Below are 19,927 nucleotides of genomic sequence, written 5' to 3' on the forward strand. Positions count from 1 at the left end.
ACTTATAGCAACAGTTTAGATGTTTTGATTAAACCCTCCAAGTATCTTGACATTTTTGATTTCGGCAACTTGAAAGTGCTTAAAAATTTCAAGAATTTTTCTCTTAAAAAGCTCTAGGAACCCTTAAAACAACTACTGTGTCCGAATTTCCATGGCAGCTTTGGAGATTGATGGCCATAAGCCAGACTACATTTAGATTTTGAATACTTTTAGCAAAAGACGAGTAAAAATATCTCTTTAAAAATGTATCCTTAAGGCCTCAGATGAGCCATGGCTCCTGATACCTGCAGGACTCTCCCAAGAGGAGCCACATGGGAAAGGAGTCGTAAATGCAGAGCTCCCTGTGGAGTTACGGACGCCAGAGCATAAAGAAATCACAATGGGGATCAAACACCAAGGGTTCAAATGACGACCTCGATATTACGTTAACGTAGATTCCCGTGACTGTTGAAATTTAACACAGAAGAGGTGAGGCGGGAAAAGACATTCACACCGGCAAACGTTGACACTGCGGCGTTTCTATTTTTTGGGCTCTTTTCTTTTAGCTCTCACAGCACGTTATACTAAATAAACACAAACCTGCAGTCACTTACTTGGGTTTCACTGAAGTACTGTGTCGACTGCTACTCCTCAAAGGTCTTAAACATAAATTAACCCATTGACGCCTAAAACTTCCTGTAAAACCTCTGAGCGATTTTAAAATAAGCCCCTAAAACCTGAAGTTTTTCTGGAAATTCAACAGAAGTGTCAACGCTTCTACTAAATAATAGATTTTTCAGCCTCTGTAGCAGATAGAAATGAAATTCAAAAAGTATTTGAGAGCTTATACAAATACTACAAAACCACGTATCCGCTTTCCAGGCTTCAATGGGTTAAATAAAGGAAAAACCTGTGTATATTACATATTTATTGTAATGTGATCACAAATAGACAAAGTCAATGATTGCAGGGATAGAAAAAACTGCTACCTAATAAAGCATTCACACATTCAGTTAAAAAAAAAAAAAAAGCACTTATGGACATTTATAGCTTTACATGATCTCTTTCTCTTGTTTGACCCTGATAAGTGAAAACCCCTCCCTCGGTAATTTTTCCAGCTCCTCTTCAGTGCAGATGATCTCTAAAACAATGTCGCCTCCTCTCTCACAGTAACACAAGCGGCAGCATACGTGGGTCACCGGGGGTCAGAAGACGGTCATAAAAACCCCTCACCTCTGATCTGTGACCCACGACTCCTCTCCTCCTCTTTGCCTCTTCCACTGTCCTCCTCTTACTCCTGCGGTATCTGTCCATCTCGTGGAGAAGCCCTCCCGTCTTAAGTCTGTGCGTACAGGTGCTTGTGTGCAGAGGGATTTTCCTTACTTTTAGTCTTTTATCCAGTGTTTCTTCCAGCTTGTCCTTTCATTCTCACAGAGATTTTATTCTCCCCCTCCTCTTCTTTGTGTTAAGAGAGCGGAGTGGTAAAATGGTTCACAGGGAGGAGGAGGAGAGGAGGAGGAGGAGGAGGAGGAAAGACTGTGGTCAGTGCTGAGCGGTGAGGTTGAGCAGCCTCTTGCTCAGTAAGATGTTGTGCTGTTTCAGGTACTCAATCAGGTCGGCCTGCTTCTCCACCACCTCCTCCAGGCTGGAGCCCTCTCTGTGACACAAAAAACATCACATTTCACATACTGAAACATCATTCACTTCATGTGTCTGTTTTAAACCCTTTATCAGGCAAAGAACTGTATTTGGTAGTTAGAGTCAGGTAATATTTCGAGAAAAAAGTTGCAAATTTACTAGATTAAAGTGGCAAACCTACAAGGAAAAAAGTCAGATTTAAGATATTTAAAGTGGCAAATCTGCGCAAAAAAAGTCGCAGATTTACGAGAAAAAAGTGGAAAAAAAGCAACTTTTTTCTCCCAGATTCACCACTTTAAATCTCATAAATCTGCACATTTTTTTCTTGTAGATTTGCCACTTTAATCTCGTAAACTTTTTTCTCAAAATATTATTTTCGCATGTTTTTTTTCACATTCTGGCTGTATGTAATATCCTCCAATATTCTCTAAGGTTGAAATTTGGAATTTGCAAGTATTTCAATGAGTGCCCTATTAAGGGTTAAAGTGGTAACTTTTTTCTCGTAAATCTGCGACTTATTTCACGCGGATTTGCCACTTTAAATCTCTTAAATCTGCAACTTTTTTTCTTGTAGATTTGCCATTTTAATCTAGTAAATTTGCAACTTCTTTCTCGAAATATTACCTGAAGTTACCAAATATAGTTCTTAGCCTGATAAAGGGTTAAGGACAAGGCTGGTCATATTCTATATTCTTTTTCTCGTTTACAAACCAACAATGACTAAATCTTAAAGGGATGGTTTGGAGCTTATCCATAGTCAGTATATTACCTACACTGTAATAAAAAAAAAATTCCATAATTTTTCTGTATTATTTCACAGGTTTTTGTCTTGTTTTATTCTACATTAAGTGCAAATGAAATAAAAATTGAAAATGAATTTATTACATATATTAACTATAAAAAGGATGTTGAAATCTGTAAATTAAAATAATGGGAGATTTTAGTGTCTCTTTTTACAGTATCATTCAATGCTTAATGGTTTTGAATGTTAAATTACAGTGAAGTCCAAGTAAAAAAAAATACAAAAAATTAACATCATATCGCTGCATTTTAAATAAATATATTAAATAGTCAAAAAAAAAATTAATTGTAAAAACAACAGTATTGCATCTGCCAGCAAAAGTTCTACAGAAATATATTTGTTTAAATACAGATATTTACTGTGCATTATCTTTATTTTTAAAGAAATGTAAAATAACTTCCAGTAGTTTACTGTAATTTGACAGTGTTGTTTGTGTATGTTTTACTTTTTTTTAAATAATTTTTTTACGATTTTCTTTTTTACAATGTACGTAAGACAGTCGTCAGCCCTTTTCCAACAGGGAACTGAAGCCGTTCTGTATTTTTTTTTTGTATTTTTTTCTGATGAAGATGATTATGAATAGAAGTGCAATGTTTGTGCAAATATTTTGGAATCTGGTACATTATAGGGAGTGACTAAGGAAGGCAGAAATAAGAAGGAAGAAAAAAGTTTTCTCATATAGGCTCCAACAATAGTGAGTTTTAAAACTTGTTTTGCAGCTAGACAGAACCAGGGAGTGAAAATAACCATAATGTTAAGTTTAGCATTGATCAAGGCGGGAGGCCTTGTCCCACACAGTTAGGGGGCAATAATGAATGAATGTACATTTTTGAAATGGGTCAACAACTTGAAATTGGTCCCATTAAAAGTATTTTACGGTTTATTGAACCAATTTTATTATTTTTACACGCAAGAGATTATATTAAATGGCAAACATAATGTCAAAAACTTTGACCAAGACCAACATTTAATGTTTTTCTTTGTTTATTTATGCTGCTGAAGCCTTTAAGTTTGACTTGAACTGCATTGCAGGAAAAACAAAACAGCAATTTGCATGATGCATGTCTGAAAGGGGCTATAGACTCTCTGTGTGTGTGTGTGTGTGTGTGTGTGTGTGTGTGTGTACCTGAAGCCGGTCTCAGTCGGCAGGCTTGTGATGCTGTAGTTGTGTGAATGTTCTTCTTGGCTCACGTCTGGTGCAGGTCGCTCCCTGTTGAACCGCATCACCTGGACTAAAACCATAAAACAAGAAACATTCAGTTGTTTTTCTGAAAACATCCTTAAACCAGTGTTTAATCTGGTCAGCTGCACATAAAAGCACACAGACTTTATCGAGCGGTGAGCGCTACAAATGTTAATCACTCAGGTGAGAAGCTGCACACATTTGTTTTTTTTACTGTTTTCCATCCCTCTCCCTCTCCTAAACACACACAGGCTGTTATATCCTGCACTTAGCCCTTATGGGCTGCCATATCCTGCACTCAAACCTCTAATTGTCACACCCTAAACATACACCTTTACACAAGAGGCGGGTTTAGCAGCGAGGTGTGGGTGTAGAGCAGGGATTCCCAAAGTGTGGTGCGTGGACCCCTGGGGGTGCGCGAGCTGCTGCTAGGGGGTGCCTGAGATGAAAAATGTAATGGCGGTCTGATAATTACACAATTACATTTTTTTCCCCTCACACAATAAAGAAGTGTAAATAAACATTTCCTTTGTAAAATGTAAAATCAAAAACTGTAATATTAATTAATAAATAAATGCAGGCTATTCAAAATACACTTAAAAATAAATACGCTTAAAATGAAGCGTAGAAGTTCTCTTCTTCCATTTTTCCAACCCGTGTTATTTGACGGGGTTGTTTAGCTCCACGCTCATTTAAACTTGCTGCAATTTTTGTTTAACACGACTAAAAATATTATAACATTTTCCCAACTTATGTGCTCTCTGCCTCTGATCCTGAGCCTGTCATCATCCTCTTTGCTCTTAAAAGTAGAAGTTTGCACATAACTTTGTTGCATTATATTGAAAACTGTGTTTCAGTGTTTCATGTTAATTCATTTGTGAGACCGCATTGTTGTGATGGTGATTATTTTATTATATGTGTGTTCTCATTTGAGCATGATTAAACATGCCGCCTTCAATATGGCTATAAAAAAGCTTATTGCATTTTTTTTTTTAAGGAATGGGGGATTGGGGGTGCGTCAACCCTGTTGGGACATAGAAGGGGGTGCGCGGCTAAAAAAGTTTGGGAACCGCTGGTGTAGAGCATCCAGAAGCTGGAAGAGGAGCCAGAGCCCAAAATATGGGAGATGTGGGTGCTGTTTGAATCAAGATTAGGCCGTGAGGTGTGTGTGGGGTTACAGGGCGAGTGTGTGAGAGGAAGGGCAGAGGGAGGAGCGGGCTGAGTATTGATAAGACCTGAGTGTCATTAGCCAGAGGAAATTGTCAGGGAGGTTCTAAAGAGCGCTATCTTTACTTTGCTACAGTGCAGCATCTCTGCATCCACACTCACACACAATCTAAAGAAATACTGCACATTCCTGCATAATGAGGCCCTAAATCGGTGTGTGTGTGTGTGTGTGTGTGTGTGTGTGTTCTTGTTCTTCATACAAAGTGAGGACATTTCGGCCGGTCCTCACTTCTTTAAAGGCTTTTTTGAGATTTCATACTTTGTTTTAAGGGTTAAGGTTACAATTAGGTTCATGGAAAGGTAACCATGGTTACCTTAGGGTAAGGGGCTCGGGAACAAGGTTATTATAGTTAACGAAAATGAAACGAAATAACGAAAACTAGAATTGAAAAAACATTTTCGTTATCTGAAATAAAAATGAGAGTTTAAAAAAAAAGATAATTAACTGAAACTGTATTGTGTGGTTACAAAACTAACTAAAATTATAGTGAAAAAAACATTCTTAGTTTTCATCTTTGTCAACTTTTTTCATACATAATGAAGATGGATCAGACAAAGGAAATAAAGGAAAAATTTACTGTGACCTCTTTTAATCTCCCACCCAACAAATACCCCATTACAAAAAACTAAAACTAATAAAAACTAAACGAAAACGAAAGCATTTCAAAAAAAATAAATACTAAACTAAAACTAGCAAACTCACTCTAAAAACTCATTCAAACTAACTGAATTTGAAAAAAAAAAATCACAACCCAATTAAAACTAAAACTAATGAAAAAGTCTAAACTTTTATAACCTTGCAAGGGAATTACTGTTCCAATGAGGGCCCTCACAAAGATAGAAGTACAAGAATGTGTGTGTGTGTGTGTGTGTGTGTGTGTGTGTGTGTGTGTGTGTGTGTGTGTGTGTGTGTGTGTAAATACAGCAATAGTAAGCAGGTATGTGTGATAGAAAAAGAGACATTCCAGAAAGGCAGAGAATTGAGTTTGTTTCAGAAAATTACAAAGCAGAATCATTATTTTGTGTTGCTTCCTGCAGGCTGCGATACAAACTTCCCAAACATTTATTAACCTGAAATTATTTTAGAAACACGTCACTGGGAATATAAATGCTACAATCAAAGTGTTGCCTTAACCTGACTGAAGTGTGGACTCTCTAGCTTATGAAAATAATTTTAAAAAAGAACAAAAAATGTGATTAAAGCAGTGTGAACCATTTTACTATGTGGTGCTAGTTGATACCACAGAAAAAAAGTCATACTTCATTAATCTTATTTTATTTGGAATAAGTTTATTTATTCTGTAAGAAATATCAAAACATTGTAAAAGGTTGTATTAATCGCTTTGTATTACCAATGGGCCTGACCTTCATCGACTTTCTCACTATCCTGTAATATCCTGTGAACTTATTTATATGTGAAGGACTCAGGAAAGTTATTTTCTGGGAAAATCAAAGATGTGGAGTTCATGAATGCTCCACGCTTTCTTTTCTTCAGCTCCCCTACAGCGTTCAAGTTGCAACACAATGTTATGCAAGCAAAATCCTGAGTTTATCTGTTGGTTGGGTAGCTTGCTAAATTACTTCACCAGCTGACAATCAACCCTAAGCAAAGCTAAGGTTATCAACACTGTTTTGTCACTTTGCATAAGTTAGTATCATGGGTTATCTATCCTTTAACCGATGATTGCTTTCTACCAAGGTTATAATAGTTTTGGATTTTTCATTAGTTTTAGTTTTAATTTTGTTGTGAATTTTTGTTTTCAAATTCAGTTAGTTTTTAGAGTGAGTTTTCTAGTATTAGTTTAGTTTTTATTTTTTGTAATGGGCTATGTGTTGGGTGCCAGATTCAAAGAGGTCATAAGAGATTTTGCCTTTATTTCCTTTGGTTTATCCATCTCTGCCTCAATAAGGTTATTAACTCTTACAGTTCCAGGTGTTTTGCATTTTGGTTGGAGTGTAAACATCCCAGTCTCAGTAAACATATTTACCATGTGTTGCATGTTCAAATAGAAACACTGAATTATGAATGAAAAAAGTTGACAAAAAACGAAAACTAAGGACATTTTCACTATAATTTTAGTTAGTTTTAGTTAGTTTTGTAACCACACAATACAGTTTCAGTTAGTTATCGTTTTTTTAAAAACTCTAGTTTTTATTTTTATTTCAGTTAACGAAAATGTTTTTTCAATTCAGGTTTTCGTTATTTCGTTAGTTTTCTTTAACTATAATAACCTTGCTTTCTACTAGCCAAGACTGATGCAAGATAGGATCGGCCAAAAAGATAACTATTACTGTAACCTACGCTAAGGTTATCCAGCTAGCTGCTATTTAATTAAGTTGCAAGGATCTGGCATTTGTAGCTTCATAACTGCTCCCAATAAATATATGGGAACATTAAATATGATAGCATTATTTTAACCCTTTATCAGGCTAATAACTATATTTGGTAACTTCAGTGGATATCAAAATGGGGTCGAGAAAAAAGTTGCAAATTTACTAGATTAAAGTGGCAAATCTGTGCGAAAAAAGTCGCAGATTTACGAGATTTAAAGTGGTGAATCTGCGAGAAAAATTGCTTTTTTCCCACTTCCTTCTCATAAATCTGTGACTTTTTTCCACGCAGATTTGCTACTTTAAATCTCTTAAATCTGCGACTTTTTTTCTTGTAGATCTGCCACTTTAATCTAGTAAATTTGCAACTTTTTTCTCAAAATATTTTTATTCTTTATTTTGGATATCCGCTGAAGTTACCAAATACGGTTCTTCGCCTGATAAAGGGTTAATCTAGGGTTGGGCTGATTATGGCACATTGTGTTTTAAAAGTCCCGCTCCCCATTCACACAGACACCTGGGCATGTGTTTGCGGTAACATTATTAAGTGCTTAAAAAGAAACAATACTGATTTATTTAATGATGCACAGACGGGTGCATTTGACAGCTGTCAAGAGATCTAAAGTAGGAGAAAATGTATTAAAACTAATTCAATGTGAATTATTATTTGGTATTCATACGTCTGTTCCCTTCTGAATATGTTGTTTGGCCTATTGATAGAGTGATTTGTTTTTGCTGTACTGTACAAGGTTGATTTTGTGTTTATCTGTTATGCGATTTGATTGTCGTTTGTTTTTAGAATATGTTTTGTTTATTATGTTATTGTTCTTGTCTGTTAAGTCTTAGTTCATCATTTACTTAAAACATATTGAGGTATTCACATGCATTAAGTATATATATATATATACAGTACAGGCCAAAAGTTTGGACACACCTTCTCATTCAATGCGTTTTTCTTTATTTTCATGACTATTTACATTGTAGATTCTCACTGAAGGCATCAAAACTATTAATGAACACAAGTGGAATTATGCACTTAACAAAAAAGTGTGAAATAACTGAAAACATCTTGACATCTTGTATTTTAGATTACTCAAAGTAACCACCCTTTGCTTACTAGAATATAAGACATGTTTTCAGTTATTTCACACTTTTTTGTTAAGTACATAATTCCACATGTGTTCATTAATAGTTTTGATGAATCTACAATGTCAATAGTCATGAAAATAAAGGAAACGCATTGAATGAGAAGGTGTGTCCAAACTTTTGGCCTGTACTGTGTGTGTATATATATATATATATATATATATATATATATATGTATATATTTTACTTTTGTTTTGTTTCCCCTTATTTTAAGCATAATTACAAGTTGAATGCAATAACCAGAATGTTGGTTATATTTGTATTATTAGCAAACCTGTAATAGTGCTGCATTAGTGCACAATAGGAAATGTTTATTAGGGGAAGTCGTCTGTCTTTCGGGTCGGTGGAGTTCAGTGTGTTACTGCAGGGGGCTAAAGACAAATCAAGATGGACAGATAGACGGACGGACAGATGGAGGGAGCAGTGGACAGGAAGTGACACATATCACACGTCTCCGTTAGAGACTCTCACACACTCATACGACAGTACTCAGACCTGGTCTGCTCAGATCAATCACCCATGAAGAAGTGCACATTTCCAGGTGATAACAGTGGAGCAGCGGAGGTGCTATAAGCTAATGGTACAAACATTGAGCTCACAACTCTTCACCGGCCCGAATCAAAATCAAAGAAGGAGGAGGAAATGGATCCCAGCAGCCACGGAGCCTGACGAGAGTGACGACGGAGAAGAGCGGCGTGAACATTAAAGGAGTTCAAAGAAGTATGAAAGTCTGCTGGAAAAGAAATCCAGCTCACGAATCTGTGTCACACGCACGAACAGCAGATGTGGGGAAAAGGTTCAAAGGCTTGAAGGAAAAACCTGAGCAGGAGCTCAAGCTTTCCTCACACTTCTATCTGAGATGTTCAACAATCAGCAACACACACTTAAAAATTCTAAGGGATATAATTTAAATTTAAAAAAATAATGGACCCGGCATCTGCGTGTGGATGGCAAACTGAGAAATCATATAAAACTAATTTGTTCATAATTAAGTTTTGGTACATTTAAAAGGATGAGACATCTGCTTTCAATACTGATAAAATACAATAAATTGCTTCCTAAATTAAAGGTAATTATGCTAAAGATAAGATTATTTAAAAATAACAATAAAAACAATTTAAAAAATGAATGATAGTTACATTTTAAAGTGCGTTTTCTACTAATACACTCTTTCAACTAACTCAAAAAGTCATAAAGTGCAGTTTTTTTTTTATTTTTTGTTTTTGTTTTGTGTCATTAGTTTATTTCTTTATTTCTTTTCTTAGAGATCCTCATTTGGGGAATACCAGTTTGCCTTGTATATATGTTTGTCTGTTTACCCTATGTTTTTGTTATTTATTTTGTGAATATATACCTTGAAAAAAGGGGGGAAAAAAATAAAAAATGCAAGGTACAATATTGTAAAGAAAACGAAATGACTCATTATGTTTGTGAAAGTAAGAAGCCTTGCAATAAAGTATTTTTTAAAAAAAAGTCATAAAGTGCAATATTTTTCTAAATTTACTTGAGTAGATGTATTTAGCAACTTTCCATCACTGTACAGCGTGTGTGTGTGTGTGTGTGTGTGTGTGTGTGTGTGTGTGTGTGTGTGTGTGTGTGTGTGTGTGTGTGTGTGTGTCAACCTCGTGCCCCGCAGTGCTTACACTAAGTTCTGGCGAGGCAGAGCAGAGAGATGTATTCTAAGTTAAGCCTTTGAAGGCCGCAGCTCGGCTTTGATGTGCATGGAGGTCTATAGAGGAGAGTGTATTCATGTTAAAATGAGAGAGGCAGAAACATACAGAAAACCTCAAAGACACACACACACACTCTTACAATGAGCATGCACTTCAAAGGGAAGTTGAACGAGGCCTTCCTGTATGGACTTCATAGCTGCAGGCATTATATCTCTCTTTCTGTCTCGCCACTGAAAACAGACTTTTTTTTTCCTCCTGGTGAACTCTCGGACGTCACCTTGACTCTGCATCAGTCGCAGAATGTGTGTGTGTGTGTGTGTGCTTTTTAAAAGGTTTGCGCTGCGAGGCGTCGCTGGGCTTGAGTCGTGCCTGACTGCACTGATCTGAGCAGGAATGTGGCGGGCGAACAGATACCCCCCTCACACACCGGATCACCCTCACTGTAAACACAGGGACAATGTGTGTGTGTGTGAGTGTGTGTTTGGGTGGAGTGGGTCGAGGGCTACCCTTTGGCTAGGCTAAATCCTAATGCCTCTTATCTTCTCTGCCTCCCTCTCAGGTATCTCCAGCATCGATCTGTACCCTTCAGCTGCCAAACACACCTTTAATATGGGTTTCCTTTCATTACGGATTCTTTATATCAATATCCTCTGATACAGCAGCTTTAATAGCAGTTTTCCTTCACTGAGAGGAAGGCCAGTGTATTGCACTTCATTCAGGTAAATATATCAATATTTACTATTTATTGTCTGTAACTGTAACAACAACAAAAAAATCTTTGATTACAAATAACGGATTTGTCGAAATTTAAGCAGATTTATCACAGATAAATAATTATACTACTGCTGTTGGGCTGGGTATTTTTTAAGTAAATTTGCTTTGATATCACTGATCATTTTCTGAAAAAATTGTGTCAAAAACCATAGATTTTCTTATACCTTACCTTTAGGATTTTTTTGTTTTTTTATCATTTGAAAAAGCTTGTTTTTACTTCAAAAACTTCTAAACGAGACCAGATTCAATCCAAACTACATGAGGGTTTAACTTTGTAATACCAGAAAACAGTTTCAGCTTAATAAAATGCAGTCTTAAAAATAATTATTTTGTTTAACAGTTTTCAGGTTTGATACCCAATACAAAGAACTTAACCTGAACACTGAGCTCCAGTCACCATGTTGCCCCAATGTGACAGACATCAAATTGACAACTGAGATGAAAATGGGATTTTTATGTGGAATTCCTCATGGGATTTTCCATATCTGCAAAAAAGGACTTCTGTGTGTTTTGTAGACTGCATTCATGCCAATAACATGCTTTTATATATTTTGATGTATTTATTTTTATTATTTAACACTAACATGCTAAATTGCTTACAATTACAATGCTTACATGCTGATGTTTTGCAGCTATAATGTTTATATTGTGTTCTCTATCTTAGTTCATGTTAAAATGCTAATTTTATATATATATATATATATATATATATATACATATATATACAGTACAGGCCAAAAGTTTGGACACACCTTCTCATTCAATGTTTTTCCTTTATTTTCATGACTATTTACATTGTAGATTCATCAAAACTATTAATGAACACATGTGGAATTATGTACTTAACAAAAAAGTGTGAAATAACTGAAAACATGTCTTATATTCTAGTAAGCAAAGGGTGGTTACTTTGAGGAATCTAAAATACAAGACATGTTTTCAGTTATTTCACACTTTTTTTGTTAAGTACATAATTCCATATGTGTTTATTCATAGTTTTGATGCCTTCAGTGAGAATCTACAATGTAAATAGTCATGAAAATAAAGAAAAACGCATTGAATGAGATCGGTGTGTCCAAACTTTTGGCCTGTACTGTATATGTATAGACAATCCCCCAAATATGCCTAATAGCTGTAACACAGCTGTAACTTTGAAATTTGGTCGAGCCTAATGGACGACTGTCTGACCAATCTCTCTAAGCTCACTATTACATAATGTTATGCCTTCCAAACTATAGACTACACAAAGACTTTAAATGAATCAATAAGTGCAAAAACCCCCTCTTCATGGCATTCATCATGTCTGCACTGTGGGGTTCACTACTCTTCTACATGCTGTAACTTTTACGTGAAAGATTACAGAACATATGTTTACTGTTTACCAGAATTTGTATATATTCACAAATTCTGGAAAGATGTTCTTAAAGAAATAAATCACAAAACTGGTCAAACAGTGAATGCATTTGTGCATTCTTTGTATAGACAATCCCCCAAATATGCCTAAAAAATCCATTAAAAGTCATGAAAATCCTCCCCTGCCACGGTAGGAGACGCATTTAATGTTAGTTACCCCTAATTAAAATAATGCAGGCTCCACATGCCATAAATATTGAACTATTTTCATTTTTACGACCTTTAGTACAACCTCCCCTGTCCTCTCCTCTCTGCTCTGTGTAAACAGCCTGCGGTTCTGTCCGGTTTTCAGTGAATATTTGTCACATGTCTATTTGTCTCAGCAAAGTGAGTCATGGCTTCACAGTTGTGCTCAAGATTGCAGAATTTTAGTTTTTATTTATTTATTCAGTATCTATGGTTTTCGACATCAGACATGTAGAATAAAGTGATTCTGAAGAAATATCCCAATTTAGGCTTTGTATTGTATAATACTGTATATTGTATTTTGCGTGATTTAAAAAAAAAAAGAAAACTTACATTCGTTTCAGACTATTGAGAAAGGAAACCTTTATAAAGTTTTGAGTCCTTTTACAACTAACTCAGGACCTGATTGTTCAGTTAGTCTGGCACGAAGACAGTAGATGTTTCAATTCCATAATTTGTTTTTGTGCAGACCAGCTTTCATATTTATCAAATCTGTCATGTACAGTGAAATCATCAGTGTTTAAATAATAAAACTCTGTGACTGCACAGAAAATTAACAAAAATATTACAGCATAGGCATTAAATTATATTGTGTTGCAAAGTATTTAAATTCCACTGGTAGGATTTTGCAGCTAAAGATTATTTTAACAAAAAAACAGTTACTTTAAACAACCAACTTCTTCTGGTACAAATATAAGTCTAGAGATGGATTAAAACTGACGAATCAACGGATCAAGAAGGCGGAACTTCCTGGAAGAAATCTACCATCATGTTTAGTAAACAATTGTTAGGATAAATATTGGGTCTGAGGGAAAGAGGACGAGGTTCAGACTTCACAAACTGAAACCCGTCTTTGTGTATCAGGGAAGTGAGTTTTGGACCCGGAGATCTCTGTATTGCACATTTATTGACGTATTGTAATAAAACTATGTTCAATTGAGAACTTGGACATCTCCTGCTCATCATTCCCCATCAACAATCTGCGCAGAGAAAATGGGTGAGGATTTTTGTGTTGGTGTCAGATAATTCAATTTTCAAGGTTTCCTCAAGCTATTTTTCTAACACATCCAAAGGCAGCATGGTGTTTGTATCAGAAGCAGAAAATCAGCAGATCAGCTGAGGAGAGAGAGAGAGAGAGAGAGAGAGAGAGAGAATGGAGGGCTGAATGGTTGATTGTCATGCTGTCGAGTCTGAAAAGGGCAGGGCAGGTATTGTGATGCGAATGTGCTCAGATAGAGAGTGGGGGGCAGTGTGTGTGTGTGTGTGTGTGTGTGTAATGTTATCTACAGGGTGTGTCTCTCCACCATCCAGAGGAAGATGCTGCTGCATTGTATTCCTGAAGTAAATACACACTCAGCTGATAAACTATGAAATAAGAGGGAAGTCTCATAATATCATAATCCACAATACTAATTAGAGAAACATCTGGGGATGAGACAGGACAAAATAATCCCCACAGATTGAATGATTGTATGTCTTTGTAGGGTTTGTATACTGTGATTTAGTATTTTGGGGAGGATGTGGGCCTGCGTGTGTACATGCACTGAAAGTCTCATATATAGGACGCGATCAATCCTCAGTCAAACACATATCTGCTGTATTACAAAAGAATCCCAGAGTTAAATAATCTTACTCAATATTAGAATGTGTTACCTTTTTTTTTTTAAATGTTATATACTTTATATGTATGTGAATGTATATATGTGTGTATTTATGTGTATGTGTATGTATGTATATATATATATGTATATTTATTTTTATATAAATATTATATATTATATTCTATATTTTTATTATATATATATGTATTTTTATTTTTATATAAATATTATATATTATATTTTATTATATATATATATATATATATATATATATATATATATATATATATATACGTATATTTATTTTTATTTTAGCAGTCGATTCAGCTGTTACCTTTTTTTTATTTTTTATTTTTATAAAAGGGGGGAAGGGGGGAGTTATTGTGTACATTTACAGAATCTGTAACCTGTTTTTTGTTTAATTACAAATGCCAATAAAAAGATTTTTCAAAAAGAATGTGTTACCTGAGATCAGTTTACCTGTGTAATAGAGGAGACAAGGCAACGCCACCAAGAGCTCCACCGCCAGGATGCTGAGGAGCATGTAGGTTTGGACAGCCTGTGATAATCGAGCAGCCAGAACCACCAGCAACAGAACATTTCCTGCACACGCACACACAAAAATACAAACCTTTAGCATCACTGCCACCTTGTGGAGAAGACTCACCGTGGCAGTGTGTGTGTGAAAGATGTACCTGCAGAGTGCACGGTGAGTGGGAGGTGTTTGACTCCCTGCATCTGTCTGTAGAAGCGCAGGTAGCCTTTGCTCCGGGCCTGGCTGTGGTGGTGCTGCACACACCCAGTGAACAGCAGCACCAGCACCCACACACACACCTTCCCGAACACAATGACACTGTCCCCTTGCACGTTACCCAAAATATTCATACACACCTCCTGTTGGCCTAATTCCAACACACACAGCACTGCCACACATACTGACAACACCACATATACAACCTGAAATAAAGAAGAGAGTTTAGGGTGAGACAGACGTACTGTGAATATTATTACACATAAACAATAAAAAGGTCACTGCTACTATCCAGGTTATACATGGACGTATCATACATGCAGCAGTGACAGCACGCCGGCGTGGCAGGGTGTTGGGATGGCCTGAAACTCTCTCCTGATGGCAGAGTGGAGGGCATCTGCAGAGATCAGTGGTCCGTCCACAAGAGATTCCTCCTCGCTTCGAGACATATCTGCTGAGCTGCCTGCCTAAAACAGAACCCCAAATTATTAAATTAAACAGTAGGCCTGTCTTTAAATACAGAATAGCTGATTTAACCCATTGACGCCTAAAACTTCCTGTAAAACCTCTGGGCGATTTTAAAATTTAAAGTCCCTAAAACCTGAAGTTTTTCTGGAAATTCAACAGAAGTGTCAACGCTTCTACTAAATAATAGATTTTTCAGCCTCTGTAGCAGATTGAAATGAAATTCAAAAAGTATTTGAGAGCTTATACAAATACTACAAAACGACGTAAACGCTTTCCAGGCTTCAATGGGTTAACCGCAGAAATATTAGATTCATATACACTTTTCTGAAAAAAGATTCATATATATTGAATATTCTGATTCTATTATTTCCCTGTGGCCACTATTTTTTGGGGGCATTTGCATCTAATTTATGAACATGAGTCTAATGTGATATACTGTAAAAAAAAAAAAAAAAAAAAAAATCCCCCTGATTTAATTGTGATTTGAAAATGTTTTTCTTTTTAATTTGATCCCTTTCCAACCGTCTGGTTCTAGTGATGTTTTCAGCGGTACAAGTACATTTAGTACATTACTTGAGTAAAAGTTTGAGGCACTTGTACTTGTGTGTATTTCCATTTTTTGCTTCTTACTACTTCTCTCAGAGGGACAAATTGCACTTCATACTCCAAACAACAAAATGTAGCTACTTTGCATATTTAGAATCATAATTCAAAATATAGGCAACAAGTAAACTGTGCTGTGCTATCAAAGGTTAAGATAAGTACATAGGAAAGTATATGAAGACATTATCATAAGTTGTACCTTTCCTAGCTGCAACATTAAAGTGATCAAAAATGATAAAACACGTGATTCTCAATGAGACTTTTACTTAAGTTTAAGATCTTCTACCACTGCTCTTATCTCAAATTGTGTCTCCAGTGGAAAAATAGTGCTTATCAAAGATCAAAGCATGTTTGTGAGTTCTCATGTAGCTGATCCTCCTTCAGTATTGGCTATTAGCCTATTCTCCATAAATAAAAACAACAACAAAACAACAAAAACATAAAGACTAAATCGGATCTGACAACCATGTGTCAGTTAATGTACAGCTCATCAGTTAATATCAGATCTATGTGGAAGTGTTTGTGCCTGAAAAAGAAACTGAAAGTAAAAATGTTCGTTGTGATAATAATCTAAAATCTGCACCACAACAAAAATTGACCTCAACAATTCGCACTAAAGACAGGAAACAGCTGACAAACCACCAGATAACTATCGATAAATGTCGGTTTTAATTCTTTTTAAATTGGTTAAAAGATAACATCTTTTATTTCTGGTCATTTATAAAAGATACATGTTGCTAAACGACAGGAAAACAGACGATTATCCTTCTGTTTTTAGCCTACATGCTAGCTCACCCAAGCTAACTGTTACACAGTGATTAACTGCTCTTTACCGGACAAACTAACGGTTGTCACGGACAGCCGTTAACGTTAAACATGTCGGTACATACTGCGTAAAGAGCGGGTCCCTTTGAGTCCATTTGTTTTCAACGTGCAACGATTTTAAAGGCAGAAAAGATAAAACAACAACAAATACAATCATCAGTTTACATGCTACAAACGGGGCGGGCAGGAAAATGTTGGTACACTTCCGGTTTGCCGTAGTTTATGGTTCCGTTTTCTGATAATCTTTGGTTCCTAGCCCATTTTCTGCTGATTATAATTACTAGACTAACCCCTTTAATACTATGCAACAGCGATAGAATAATTATAATCATAAAAAATGCTATTAATCATTTTATTTTTTAAATAATAATGATGTTATACTTTTTAAGCTATTAATTTATGAAAATTTTTACAAATATATATAAAAAAACCAAAAAAAAAAACAAGAGTAATGAACACATTTGTAACGGGGTGGTCAATAAATCAGGTAAAATTGCCAAATTGAAATAATGCACCCAGTACACAAAGAAATCATGATAAATTTTCCGTATCTTTTCTGTAATCAAAGAGACAAGAATTACCCTCTTTTTTCCAGATTTGTGTTCATGTTGCATCTTCTTAAATTAATGTTTATAATCACATTATTCACACGCAGCAAATCATTCTGTGTGTTCATTCATATATTAGAATAGAAAAACTGTAGGGATGTCAATCAATACTGTAGATTAGTACGGTGTTTAACAGATAACAGGCTGATAGTTTGAGGGAAGTAAAGACCAGAAAAAACAACTAGACAAAAGCACTTTAACTGTTTGAAACCAGTGTTAAAAAATAGTTTTAAATGCTATAATAACTTATAGTAAAACAACATTACATTACATTAAAATGCTGTTTACACAGTCATTCTTTGTTATAGAAATTACCAATTTGTTGCAAAATAAGTACTTTTATTTTAGATAATTCAAGTACATTCAAGTTTTGCACTGCCTGGTCTTCTTGAGACTTCTGTAATTTTATATAACGTTTACATGTAAGAAGTAGAAGTAAGTATTTTATCTATTATCTATGCTATAACATTTTTCCAAACCATCAGATTATTTCTGATTATTAATTTACCAGTTTACATTGCATTGTTTTATTTTTCATGTCATGTCATACTTGACTGTATTGATGTCTGAACATGTCAATTATCCTGCATTTTATTTTTGGCTTTCGTTTTTATTGCTAGCGGTTTTGTTGCAAGCATTCTTTTACATCACTACCATTATAAATGAGGATACAAGTTAATGGTTTCTCGAGGTAAAATAAAATAAATACATTTCAACTGAAGAAAACTCAAGGGAGTAAAAAGAACAGATAGCATCCCATTTAAAATATTTTATTGATAAACATACACTTGCTATAAAAGACAATGAACTAAGCGCTCTGTTCCTCTGAGTGATGAAAACGCTGTCAGGTGTTCAGACAGCAGCGACACACGGGAGGAGAGAGGCGTTCAGCTCAGACTCTGGGGAGGCAACACTTGTGATAGAGGCAGACGAGGAGAGATTATAGGACACTGTGGGACTCATTTAACAGGGGAAATAATCAACAGGAAAGCAGCAAATCACTTTGTGTCATTGGTTTAGCTCATGAGAGGGGGTGGAAGAGAACAGCAGGTCATAAGGATCCATTTAAAATGTTTTTTTGCTGGTATGGAACTGTGCTTCAAGTCAAATCACACACTGCATACATACCTATACATGCATGATTTCATACACACACACACACACAGACACACACACACACACACACACACACACACACACACGTGCCGAGACCCAGAGGATCTGTGTAAGTGTGAATTACTCCTGCACATACACTCTCCCTCTCACATTCATTCCATAAGGCACTGATTCGGATGCACTCAGTCTTGAGAATAAACAATGGCTAAAACATCTTAAAGGGAAAAATATTTAAAAATCCAAAGAACAACAAGTTTATAATTAATAACATGCATTCTCATTCCAGTAAAATGATTTGTAAAGAAAAAAAGCTTGCGTAAGATCGTAAGATTTCCCTTAAAAATTCAAAAATATCATGATGTACAACATACGAGAGGAAAGTTAAAGTTCAGCTGTTGAGACGATAACAACAAACTCACACTACTCCATCCGAGCAATACTCACAATAACTTAAATATGTTCTTCTTTCATGCAAAACTGTAAACACAAAATCCCAAAAAAAGAAGGTATGATGAGGATGAGTAAGGCATTGTAATGGTCAAGCTACTTCAGGTTATTCCACCCAAACCAGTCACATGATCAGTGCAGAAGCAGGGGTTAATGGATCAAGATTTTCAGACTCATGTGTCTTGGTTCAGCGTTTTAGCGCAACATGTTAAGCTTGTGACGGAACGGATGCTTATTTTTAGTCTCTTAACTGTGCTAAGTATGGATGTGCAAAGGGCTAAACACACTGATTTCTTGATTACAGCCATGCTACACATATTAAAAGAAGTGTATACATGTAATTAATACACACACGCTGTACTGTTTGTGCAGGTGATGTCAGTCCACGTTAGTCCAGTTTTCCAACCCTGTTGGTGCATTTCAGGGGGGAAGAAAAAAAGCTCAGAAGAGATTCCAAGAGTTTTCCAGAGTATTCCAGAATGAGAGTGAAAGTCCCAGAATTTTTCTCCGTCCAATCACTGACTGACGAGGGGGTTCCAGTTCCAATGCAGGTCATCAAAGAGTAGTGGGCTGACCTCTGCCTGCATACAAACACATGGAGATGTGTTAAAGTCTGCTCTCGTAACTCACAATAAGGTTGTTTGTCAGTAAGTGTGTGTCTCATCTTACTCTATCCCCATTTAATGAAGGATCTTGTTTAAGGTTAGGATGGTTTAACGAAAAGTTTTTAAATCAGAGAAGGGGTCAGGCATGTGATGGTGAGGTCATCAAGAGCCTTAACCCTTTATCAGGCGAAGAACTATATTTGGTAACTTCAGTGGATATCAAAATGGGGTCGAGAAAAAAGTTGCACATTTACTAGATTAAAGTTGCAAATCTGTGCGAAAAAAACGCAGATTTACGAGATTTAAAATGGCAAATCTACAAGAAAAAAAGTTGCAGATTTAAGAGATTTTAAGTGGTGAATCTGTGAGAAAAAAGTTGCTTTTTCCCCACTTCTTTCTCTTAAATCTGTGCCTTTTTTCATGTAGATCTGCCACTTTATCTAGTAAATTTGCAACTTTTTTCTCTAAATGGTTTTTATTTTTTATTTTGGATAGCCGCTAAAGTTACCAGATACGGTTCTTTAATGAAAGTCTTACAGCAGGAAAAAAAAAAG

General features: G+C 35.8%; 2 protein-coding genes across 2 annotated transcripts in view; both read right to left on the minus strand.

Annotated features, from left to right (window-relative positions):
- Positions 1-892: 892 nt before the first annotated feature.
- On the minus strand, positions 893-16,849 carry tmem192 (transmembrane protein 192). Its single transcript, XM_059342570.1, has 6 exons — positions 16,663-16,849; positions 15,019-15,168; positions 14,646-14,907; positions 14,431-14,553; positions 3,546-3,651; positions 893-1,636 (listed from the first exon to the last, which is right to left on the minus strand). The coding sequence occupies exons 1-6, from the start codon at positions 16,690-16,692 to the stop codon at positions 1,522-1,524; spliced, it is 786 nt and encodes a 261-aa protein (XP_059198553.1). The 5' UTR covers positions 16,693-16,849; the 3' UTR covers positions 893-1,521.
- A 1,117-nt stretch (positions 16,850-17,966) lies between these two features.
- limch1a (LIM and calponin homology domains 1a) overlaps positions 17,967-19,927 on the minus strand; it is a 35,166-nt gene continuing 33,205 nt past the window's right edge. The window contains exon 23 of the mRNA XM_059334258.1: positions 17,967-19,349. Coding sequence (XP_059190241.1) covers positions 19,324-19,349 — 26 coding nt within the window. The 3' untranslated portion in view covers positions 17,967-19,323. The remainder of the gene's footprint in view (positions 19,350-19,927) is intronic.

The sequence above is a fragment of the Centropristis striata genome, chromosome 1 (assembly GCF_030273125.1).
Source record: "Centropristis striata isolate RG_2023a ecotype Rhode Island chromosome 1, C.striata_1.0, whole genome shotgun sequence".
NCBI lineage: Eukaryota > Metazoa > Chordata > Actinopteri > Perciformes > Serranidae > Centropristis > Centropristis striata.